We start from the raw sequence: 12,048 nt of genomic DNA, 5'->3' as shown, positions 1-12,048 counted from the left end.
CAAATTTGATTGAACTTTTAAAAAGGCCATAAAGTATGGGAAGACATGAATTAATTATTGAATAAATTTTTTGTGGCAAGCAAACATATTAGGATCCATTAGTTTCTATTTTTTAAAATCACTACTTAACAAATATAAAATAGAGATTATTGTTCAGATATAGCAAAATGATATAATAATCTTATAGTGGCCTATAAATTCAAAGTGCATGCATAGACTATAGAATTGTGGAGAAGGTAGGCTATTTCTTTTTTTTTTTTTTCCTTGAGACAAAGTCTCGTTCTTGTCGCCCAGGCTGGAGTGCAGTGGCGCAATCTCGGCTAACTGCAACCTCTGCCTCCCAGGTTCAAGCGATTCTTCTGCATCAGCCTCTTGAGTATCTGGGACTACAGGCGCGTGCCACCACACCCGGCTAATTTTTGTATTTTTAGTAGAGACCGGGTTTCCCCATGTTGGCCAGGCTGGTCTCGAACCCCTGACCTCAGGCCTTCCGCCTGCCTCAGCCTTCCAAAGTGCTGTGAATACAGGTGTGAGCCACTACACCTGGCCTAAGGTAGGCTATTTCAACAAAAGTTCTCATTCAGGAAATGAGATACTTAATACTCAGCATGCCACAACGCATATATCCAGTTTGGCAAGCAATTCTCTCTCTCCTCTCTTGGAGAACCTAACTTGTTATTCTTCCTCTGAAGACCTCAGCTGATATGTTCATTGCAGCAGATGCCTTAAAGGGTACTGCACAGTTTTATCAGCCCATTTCTTGTTGGTGAAAGTAAGAGGTTTGTCATCTGCCTAAGGAACTAAGCAGTCACAGACTCTTGTTGACCAAGTTGTTTATTTCAGCACTAGCATTTCATCAAAAATACAGTGGTTTCTGTTGTGTTTGTTCTTACAGTTTCACGCCAGCAAATGCTGCTGGCCTCCATGATCTTCCTCTCCTCTTAGTCTCCTTAGTTTAATGGCTTCTGCCCTGAGGCAGGTCAAAGCCATGGCCTCCAGCAAGAAGGTATAGGTCTTCAGGAAGTCTTTGTCAGCAGGCTCATGCTTTTTGTCAGAGAAATCCTACAGGGAGGTATTCAGGAAGATCTAGACTAGAGTCATTTTGCTTGTTAACTCTAGCTTCCATGCCACTGCCTGTTTCCGTTTAGGGGTTCCAAACATGGTTTCCCCAGCTGCAATTGCCTGATTATAAGACTTTAATTCAATTTAGATTATATTTTATTTATTTATTTATTTATTTAGACAGGGTCTTGCTCTGTTGCTCAGGCTGGAGTGCAGTGGTGCAGTCACTATCATGGCTCACTGCAGCCTCAACCTCCCAGGCTCAAGTGATCCTCTGGCCTCAACTCCACAAGTAGCCGGGACCACAAGCATGGGCCACCATGCCTGGCTAATTTTTCTCTTTTTTTTGATAGACATGTGGTCTCACCGTGTTGCCCAGGCTAGTCATGAACTCCTGGGCTCAAGCAATCATACCACCTCCACCTCTACCTCCCAAAGCGTTGGGATTACAGCTGTGAGCCCCCATGCTTGGCCTTGATAATGTTTTATAGGCTTATTTAGTAAGTCTGTATTTTCATCCCTTTCTTCAGGCCCATCCCTTACCTATGTAGAGCCAATGAGGAGGAGGTCCCTTACAGATCCCACTCTTGACAAGGAGAAGCCACAGGACACCACATCATGGGAATTTTCTTTTACGCAAATAAATAAGTATACAGGCAATGTTGTGTAGACACAAACACACACAGACTTCCAGTTAAGTTACATAGGTTGATGCCCTCCTAGGGACTGGCCTGCCTGTCTGCTTTAAAACTGACTCCATTTTACTTCAGCTTGTCTCTTTTATTGCTCTAGGAGAAAAGCCCAATATCTGAAATGTTCCCATCAGCTCCTTTAACAGAAGAAAGTATATGGCCAGTATCCACTCTGGCCAGAGAGTTTTAGTTATATGGTTCCCCAACTTCCTAGCTGGAATAAATGATTCTATACTCCCTGTTAACCTTCTTCCATTCCTCCTTCTCCCTGAGTTAGATACATGAAACTGACTCTTATTATCAAATTCACCATCTCATAGTACAAAAACTAAGGTGCTCATACCCTCAGGATATACAAATAATTTCTAGCAGAATCACCAGTAGTTTTAAGGGAGTCAATTTTCAAATCCCTTGCTTCCATTTATAAACGTCTTTCCTGAAAATTATCAGCCCCGGTTATTTTGCTGGTTCTTACTTTTCCCAGTGCCTTTCTTCTTCCTTAGGGAAAAAAGACACCCCTACCAATCCTAATCTTTGGTGCACACTATAAAATCTTTCCGGGCTCTAAACAGAGATATTTCAAATATTGTGCTGGTATTAATGTTGAGGGATTGGATTTAATGAATAAATCACAAAGCATTTTGCTATTTAGGTATACAGTTTCTAATTTTATTTCATGTTTACTTTATTTTATTTATTTTTTCTTTTGACATGGATTCTCACTCTGTCACCCAGGCTGGAGTGCAGTGGCATGATCTCAGCTCACTGCAACCTCCGCCTTCCAGTTCAAACGATTCTCCTGCCTCAGCCTCCAGAGTAACTGTGACTACAGGTGTGCGCCACCACGCCCAGATAATTATTTTTTGGATTTTTTTGGTAAAGACAGGGTTTCACTTTGTTGGCCAGGCTGGTCTCGAATTCCTGACTGCAGGAGAGTTGCCCGCCTCAGCCTCCCTGAGTGCTGGGATTACAGATGTAAGCCACTGTACCCGGCCTCTAATTCTTTTTTTTCAGCAACTGCTAGATTATTAAAAATATTTCTTAACCTAGAAGTCGTTTTGTGACTTTGGGCATAAAATTCCAAAAGACTTTAAATAATCACGTGACTGTGCTAACCAGGTTCCTTTTATTTCCATTTACCAGTTTGTGTGAACAAGGTTTCTGAGCACTCTATGAAATTAAAAGATGGTAATCGAATTGACACTAAAAGACATACTCATCAATGAACTAATTTGGCGGGAAAGCTCATTAATGATGCCTTTCTAATAAAATTTTATTTGTTATGTTTACTATTGTTTTATTTTTTGTGTTTGCTGTTACCCAATATATGATTATATATTAAATATATGTTAAACAGGAGTTAAGGAGAAAAATAAACTATGTAAAATTTTCAACTTTTAAAGAAATGTGCATCCTGGTTTGGTTTTTGTTTTAAATAAATGGTGGAGGGTATCAAATCACAGTAATATTTATGTACCAATGTATATATTTCAAAGAGTAGCGTAATGGTTTTATTTTAAATTATCAATATATTGATAATTTATTATCAATTATAATTGATAGAAAATTAAATCCTTGCAAATGTTTAAATTTTTGTTGAAAAATGTTAGATGTCTTCCTAACATTACGTGAGGAGAGTGTTTTCATAACTATTTCAGGCAATACGTATTCAAAAATGGTAAAGACCACTGTTGTATAGCATGTTTTCAGGAAAAAGTAACAGAATGTTCTACAAGTAATGGTTTAAACAAATAGCAGTTTAGTTTACAGGTAGAAACAGAAATCTGGAAGGAGGCAATTTCAGAGCTATTGAGGAAGCAGTAGTACTATCTGCTATAACCTCCTTTAAGGAATCATTGGTGTTTCCCCTCAAATTCCTATCAGCATTCTCTATATCTCCTATTTTTTCTTGTTTATTTTTACTTGATTGTGGTATTTATTATATTATTATGTGTTATATAATTGTAAAATGCATGTTTTATTCCCACTGAGGGACCAAGAACTTGCCGATGTTGGAGACTTTGTCTTGTACTTTGAATCTCTTACATTGTACATCACAATGCGTTACAGTCAAATCATAGGCCTCGGTTCAAGATTATCAAGTTCTACTGCTAGCTAGTGATGGAAAGCATCCATGAAGGCACCAACTGAATACTTGTTAAATACAATTGATAATTGGCAGAAGAAGCAAGTACTAGAGCTAGAATGAACCTTAGGTGCTGTCCAGTCCAGTCACTTGAATTTTATAGATGAGAACTTGAGGCTCAGAAAGACTCAGTTCAGAGACTAGCTTGCAGAAGATATAAAACAAACCACCACCAGAAATAAACACTAAAATTGGTCATCACTGGATGATGGGATTGCAGGTTTGTTTTGTATTTTACTAGGAGCAGGTGAGGTAGGGGTACATGTTAGTATCTACCAAACTTTATTTCAGTGGACATGTTACTTTTATATTTAGAGGACAAAAAAGCCAGATGACTCACTCCAGACTGGAATGCAGTGGCACGACCTTGGTGCACTGCAACTTCCGCCTCCCAGGTTCAAGTGATTCTCGTGCCTCAGCCTCCTAAGTAGCTGGGACTATAGGCGTGCACCACCACGCCCAGCCACTTTTTTGTATTTTTAGTAGATATGGGGTTTCACCATGTTACCCAGGCTGGTCTTGAACTCCTGACCTCAAGTGATCCACCCGCCTTCTCCTCCCAAAGTGCTGGGATTATAGGCGTGGGCCACTGCTCCAGGCTGCAGTCTTATTTTTGAAGACAGATACAGAAAATCCTTCCAGAGTGTCATAATATAAAAATCCGATCATTTTAATAAAATAGCACAACAATGTACAAATTGTTTTAAATACCATCTAGTAATTATTTCCTTGAAAAACATATTACTGTATTTAAAGTCCAATCATTAATGTATGATAAGTTTCTTTTAATCAGAAATATGTAGTACAGAGAAATGAAATATTGACTAAGATCAATATTGACTAAGATCAATTAGTATCTAATTTCTCAGTAAAAGTAACCTAAGTTTTGAAATTATATTTTAATTATTCTGTTGACTTTTTAAAGCTACAAATGTTAAAATGTTAAAAATAAAATTAATGTATGACTACATTAAAAATATATGTAAGCATAAAAATGGAGCTACTTCTTATTAATTCGGCCTCCCTTTATGTACTCTGTCAGTGGTTCCAGAAATTTTTTCTTTTTCCAATCACTTGTGAGATACTTGCTTTTAAATAGAGATAAATATGATTTCTTAATCGATTGTGCAATTTATATATTTTACTTTTATTTCAGTTTTAAGTAGAGGATATTTACCTGAGGAATTGTATGTAAATCAAACTTATTTTAAATGCACATGGGTAACTCATTATAATCCTATGACGAATTCCTTTATAAAGCAAATACTCACCCCTTATTTTATCTTTTGTGTAAATACCGAATTTGCTTAAAGCAAGATTTGCCTGGATTAAAGGTTATGTTCATTGGGAATACTTTTTACACTTTGAAATTTAACATCTATTGCTTTATAGTGAAAGTGTCTTTAACTCTAGATTGAGATAAATAAGAAATACAGATCGATTCCTCCTCTGATTTATTGTGATTCCCATGGGTGAGTCATTTAGTTTACATGTCTTAAGTTTATTTATAGAATAAATATAATATAGTAACAGTCCTTTCTTATATAAGATATTTTTACAAGATGCTTAGGTAAAATACAGAAATATTAAAGTAGGTATGAAACATTTCAAAATGATGATGATAAAGATGGCATACTTTATATTGTACACTGTATTTTATTTTTTCAGACAATTTTCATATGCACCACTGTTTTTAGTATTTTTTACTACATCTCTCAAGTAGTCATAGCAGGTATTAGACCCCATTTTATAAATAATTTGACTTTTCTGAAGTCACACACTGCACATCACTCAACCAAAAGTCAATTAAAAAGACAAATTTATTAAGCCTCTATTAATTGTTAGTTAACATACTAAACCTGTTAGGGTATAAGTAATGCCCTTTAGCACTTGTTTCTTTATAGACAGTTAGAAATTAAAAGGTAATTGTTGCATGTTAAAACTTATGGAATAAAGGTTTACATATTACTATATTCCACTGTACTGTTAGGGGAAGAAAATTAATATTTATTTTAAACATCATCTGCCAATTTCTTAGTGTTGTTTTAAGCCTTCCAAATACTGAGAGTGGTTAAGTTTATTTTATGCATGAGGAAGAAACTGAGACTCAGAAAATAAAACAATTTGTCAGAATTCACCTAATCAGTAAGTGGCAGAGCCTGTATCCAAGCTTAGGTCTTTCTGATTTAGTAACCGCACGAGGCTGAACTTCCTGAATTTACGTAAAATTTGTAGTTTAATACAAGAAAAAAGGTTTTAGCAGGGCCTCTTGAGCATAATTTTAGAGTTGACTTTTTGTTACATAGAACATTTTATTGAGTGAGGAATACCTTTAGCATCCTGGTCTTCTAGTCCATAGAGCATAAGAACCCAAAGGAATCTTAAAAGATCACACAGCCCAGTGTTCTCATTCCTTTACCTTCATATAGAATAACATAGCAATCATAGTTGATGAAACTCCACCCTATATCTCAAGTCATTCATTTGTCCATTCATTCAGAAGATATTTATGAGGGTGTACTAGGTGCTGGGTTTACAGTAGTGAATAAGACGACATGATCACGGTTGTTGTGATTCTCACATTACTTACAATGTGATAGAGATAATAGAGATTAGTCAGCACACACACATATGTATAATTATACACTGGCACATAAATGCATTATTATATACTGAGCTAAGTACTCTAAAGAAGAACTTGTAAAAATTGAATTTGAACTAGACATTGAGATGAGGACGGCTAATGAGATCTCTAGGATCTAAGTGAATTGGTGGCAAGAAAAGCATTTCAAGCAGAGAAAATCATATGTGTTGTGTTCAAGAAACTAAAGGAATGCTTAAACAATATAGGAAGGAAAAGCATGTGGTATGTGATGAGACCAGAAAAGGATCAACAAGGAGCACATGATGCCAAACCTGGTAGGTCATGTTACAGATTCTTTCTCCTAGGAGTGTTTGGAAAGCCACTTAAGGTTTTGGTTTACCTTCGCTTATTTATTGTTCACTTGGTGTGAATGAACTCCCTGTCAATTTCTACATTGATAAATGTGCCCTATTCGCCTTTTGGCATCCTCCTTACGATTGCTACCAAGATCTGTTCTTACCTAGTCACATGGCTTCTTAATACTCTGTTGTCTTGCCCTAATTTTTATTTCCATATCTCGATCTATGAAACCCTATTACAGTATATTGGGTTAGGAGTTTGACATATATTTCTACTTCTTTGTCCCCCTCCCTCATCTCTCATGTATAATTTTTCATACTTGCAAGTCTCTTCAATAAAGTAGTTATAGTTCACAGGGAAACTGTCGGTATAGAAGACTGTATACCATTTTATCAGTTAATTCATATATTTAGTGATAATCCACTTAGACCAGTGTTACCCAGCAGAAGAACTCTTTACAGTAGTGAAAACGTTATGTATTTTCACTGCCCAGTATGGTAGTTATTAAACCGCATATGCCTTTAGCACTTGAAGTGTAACTATTGCAATTAAGAAACTTAATTTTTAATATTAATTTAAATTTAAGCCGAAATGGGAGGATCACTTGATGTCAGGAGTTCGAGACCAGCCTGGCCAACATGGTGAAACTTTGTCTCTACAAAAATACAAAAATTAGCTGGCATGGTGGAACATGCCTGTAATCCCAACCAGTTCAGAGGCTGAGGCAGGAGAATCACTTGAACCTAGGAGGTGGAAGTTGCAGTGAGCCGAGATTGTGCCACTGCACTCCAGCCTGGGTGATGGAGCAAGACTCTGTCTCAAAAAAATTAATTAATTAATTAAGTTAAATAAATTTAAATGACCATATATGGCTAGTGGCTACCATATTAGCACAGGTTTAGATCATTTTATATATACTAGACCCACCATTAAGTTAAAATGAAATTATGCCTCTGAGTCCAAAAATAGAAACTTATCTCTAACAATAAAAATCCATATTACAAGTTGCAATAGCTCTTTCCTTCTGAAAAGTACATTTTTAGGAGACCTCAGTTAAGAATCTTGAGGTTGATTTTGTCCTTTTGTCTAGATATAATATTAATTGACTTCCCATGAAATCCTATACATTTCTGCTGCCTGTAGTTCAACACTGTGGGTGAGGAAAGGGGGGATTAAGAAACAGTGAGAAGGAATTAGTGTGGAACTCTGCATCTGCAGAAATTTTAGGTTTTAAAAAGCTTCTTTCCTAAAGGTTTATTTTCTGGTCATTCTTAAAAAAAAAAAAAAAAAAAAAAGTTCTTTCTACTCCACAGAGTTCCCGACCACAACTGCTCTACTGTACTTGAAAGAGCACTGTACTGAGGGCTCGATAAGTGATGACTATGCCTGTTACCAGCAGTGCCACAGGGAGGAGTAAATGAAATAATATGCCAGGCTTAGCTCCTAGACCTCCCTAAACTGCGTCTGTGTCCTAGAGGGCGAACTGAATTTGGAAACCACATTCAACCCTATGAATTGTGAGAGCAGGCAACCTGCCTGTGTCTCTAAGCCCAGCCATTCTTTACAGTCGATCAGTTTTAAACTCTTCTGTGCTCCCTGCTCCCAGATTTTTCTATCACTTTTAGTCTCTCCATGAAGCCCGTGTGGAACCTTGGCTCCAGTGTAAATACATATCAATAAATACGCATTCTCTTTCAGAGCATTTTTTTCTTCCTCTGCCTTTCATAAACTTGACTCTGACTTTCAAGGATGCTACTTCCTGTGTTTCCTTGTTTGCTCATTTTTCACTAGAAAGTTATTAAGTAACTTTTATTTTCCATGTATTATGCTAGATTATGGCAATACAAAGAAAAAGAAAGAAGAAAGAAAGAAAAGAAAGAAAAGAAAACCAATCCTTTCCATTATGCCCCCAAAACATGATAGTGCTTGAAGGAAATGAAGGGGAAGTATATGGTTAAAAATACAAGATATGGAATCAGACAGACTGAATTCAAATTCTGATTCCAGTACTTGCTAGCTGTGTGAGCTTGAATGGTAATAGGACTATTTCATAAAGTTGTTGTAAGAATTGAATGAGATAGTTCATGTATGGCCATGAGAATGATAACCAGCACACAGCTAACACTTACTGAGTGGTGATAGTGCTTTTATTGCAACTTTGATTACTGCTTCTACCACGTTTTCTACAGCTGCTACCACTATTTCTGTTAGTGTTACTATCATTATCCTTTTCTCAAGGACCTCTGATTTTTTATTAGGATAAATAATCAACTGCAATATACGAATATAATAGCTTTAGTGGAGATATCGGCAGAGACATTGGGAGTTTTGGAAGAGGAAGCATCTAAATCTGCCAGGGTGAGGTCAACAGGCTGCTCAAAGGAGGAAGCCATTCGCCTCCTCTCATTCCTATAAACCCTAGGACACAGAGGCCACCATTTTCCGACAGCATTATTGCCCCTTCCAGATTATTCCTTTTTTACTCCTGGGTAAAACTGTTTTTGTTCTCTGAGGTTCATACTACCATCTACCTTTCCTTATTTGCCCTCATTCATATAGGACTTTGGCACTTGAATTAGTCTTTCTTTCCTGCATCAACCTCAGCTATCCTAATTGGTGACAACATGTGTAATGGTTGGAAGGGACATGGGCTTTGGAATCAGGAGACCTAACTGAATTCCCGCTCTGCCGCTTAGTTATGAAATCTTTGGCAAACCTCTTAATCTCTCTGAGCCTGTTTCTTTATTTGTGGAATGGTAATAGTAACTACCCCTAAAGTCGTTTAAGGATTAAATGGCCTTGGTAAGGGCTCAATGCATGTTGAATACCCCTATGACCAACAAAGCCATGGCAGCGGTTGGATGGAATAGTACATGCTGGCATCTAGCACAGTTTTTTTTTTTTCCTCCTGGAATCCAGTGTTCTTCATCTGACTGCTACTTGAGACACTCCCCTGGCTGCTCTTAAATATAACCATCACCTAGAACTAATAGAGCTCTGAAGTTTTGAATGGTATTATACCATTTTCTTACCACAGCCTAATACTCTCTCAGCGTTTTTCTTATGTTCACTACCTATGTTCTTTAGACTCATTAAGACTGCTGTTTAAATTTGGATAAACTTATCCAAATATGCTTTCACTCCCCTTTTTCTTAGACTTAGAGGAAAAGATCTCTCTTCTCCTGTCCTAGGCTAACTCTTAATACCTATGCTTTTGATTGAAAGTTTTTTTTTTCTTTTCCAAAAGCTTCTTTCATCATCTACTACATTTTTTAACCTCCCCTTTAATTTTCTTTAACTCTAATGTGTTTTCTCTCTCTCATACTTTGAAAGCCAAACTTCTAGAAAGAGTAGATGACAGTATAGGCCCTTCTTCTCCACCCTACCATGATATTATAATCCTGATTTCTTCCCACATCACTTTCTAGAAACTTCTCTGGAAAAGTTCACCAGTGACCCCTCCAGTTGTGTTTTCTCAGTTCCTGTCAGACTTGATTTCTCTATATTTAACACCAGTGACCACTCCCTTCTTAAAACATTTCTTCATGACCTCAGTGATACCACTGTCGCTTGAGTTGTTTCCTGCTCTGAACATTTATTTTTATTCGTCCTATCCAGATTCCACTAGAAAGAAGAAAAAAGATGTAAACACACAATGACAAAGAAGGAACATTTCAGCAGATTAGAGATTTCAGCCAATTTCTAGAGCTAGAAGCACTTGGAGATTTGCACCTAAGTAGGCAGGTAGAATAAATATAAACTTAAGAGTCTGGTGAAATAAATGCTGATTTGTCCCTTACAGGCCCTAGAAAATGTGAAAACTTCAAAATAGGGTGGGGCACGGAGCTGAAATAGTATGTCTCAGTCAAGAAAGTAAATCTTTCTTTTCTTCAGAAATTTACTAATCTGAGAAAAATAGACAAGATAGTAACATTGTAAGTTTCCACCATGAGGAGACACTTGTATGATCATCCTGTAGAAAAACTTATATGTTGAAAAAGCTCTTGTGATCAGTTTTGTAGTTCCTTTTTAAATATTGACTAGATAAGTAAGGATCACCAGATATTTGAGAAAATACTTTAGTATAAAGAGAGGAACAAACAGGAAAAAAGGACCTGCTCATTAAAAGATGCCATAGACAGATAATTTATAAACCAGGTAGAGTAAAATGTTAATAGTAGAATCTAGATAGTGGTATATGGGTATTCATTCTAAGATGCTTTTAACTTTATTGAATATTTGAACATTTTCTTCATACATGTTGAAGAAAAAGTAAAAGAAATGAAAAATAAAATGGGAGATTAAAATGAGGAAAGAAATCAAGAGATCCACAAATATGAACAGACTTTATGGTTCATAGGTAGGAAGATTCAACATAGTAAGGACGTCAGTTTTCCCCAAATTGATAGTTAGGTTTAATGCAATTCTTATCAAAATCCCAGCAAGATTTTTGTAAATATAGAAAAGATTATTTTTAAATGTATATGGAAAAGCAAAGGAACTTGAATCGCAAAAACAATTTTTTAACAAACAATAAAGTTATAGGAATCATCCTACCAGATTTCAAGACTTACTGTATAGCTACAGTATTCAAGACTGTGTGGTATTGGCAGAGGGAAAGGCACATAAATCAATGTAACAGAATAGAGACCCCCAAAAATAGCTCCCCCCCGCACACACACAAATACAATCAATGGATTTTTGACAAAGTTGCAAAAGCAGTTCAATGAAGGAAGAATAGTCTTTTCAACAATATTTAAAACTAGTGTTCTGGAAAAGTCCCTTTAAAGGGATGAAAAGAAGCTACGCACTGAGAGAAAATATTTGCAAACCACATATCTAGCAAAAGACTAGTATCTAGAATATATAAAGACCTTTCAAAATTTAATAGTTATAAAACAGTTAAAAAACAAAACAATCAAGTTAGAAAATGGACAAAAGACATGAACCTCCATTTTACCAAGGAGGATACACAAATAGCAGATAAGCACACAAAAAGATGTTTAGCGTCATTATCTATTAAAGAAATGCAAATTAGGACCACAATGAGATATCACTACATAGCTATCAGATTGGCTGACGTAAAACATAGTGACAGCATCAAATGCCAATGAGGATGTGGAAAAACTGGATTACTCATACATTGCTGATGAGATTATAAAATGGCGTAGCCATTCTGGAAAATGTTGGCAGTTTTACGAAAC

The 12,048-nt window shown here is 36.4% G+C and overlaps 1 protein-coding gene across 15 annotated transcripts in view; it reads left to right on the top strand.

Annotated features, from left to right (window-relative positions):
• GPATCH2 (G-patch domain containing 2) overlaps positions 1-12,048 on the top strand; it is a 201,853-nt gene that overhangs the window by 115,126 nt on the left and 74,679 nt on the right. For 2 of the 15 annotated variants that reach the window (XM_074026712.1, XM_074026701.1), the window contains exon 7: positions 2,490-4,895. The exons of 12 other annotated variants lie outside the window; for them this stretch is intronic. In XM_074026712.1, the coding sequence (XP_073882813.1) occupies positions 2,490-2,574 (85 nt within the window). In that variant the 3' untranslated portion in view covers positions 2,575-4,895. Of the gene's footprint in view, positions 1-1,592; positions 1,763-2,489; positions 4,896-12,048 lie in introns of those variants that run through there. One more of the 15 variants, XM_074026714.1, reaches the window with a different exon arrangement.

This window comes from Macaca fascicularis, chromosome 1 (assembly GCF_037993035.2).
Source record: "Macaca fascicularis isolate 582-1 chromosome 1, T2T-MFA8v1.1".
Lineage (NCBI taxonomy): Eukaryota > Metazoa > Chordata > Mammalia > Primates > Cercopithecidae > Macaca > Macaca fascicularis.
Note: the sequence above shows the minus strand (reverse complement) of the source record. Positions and strands in the feature narration are given on the sequence as shown.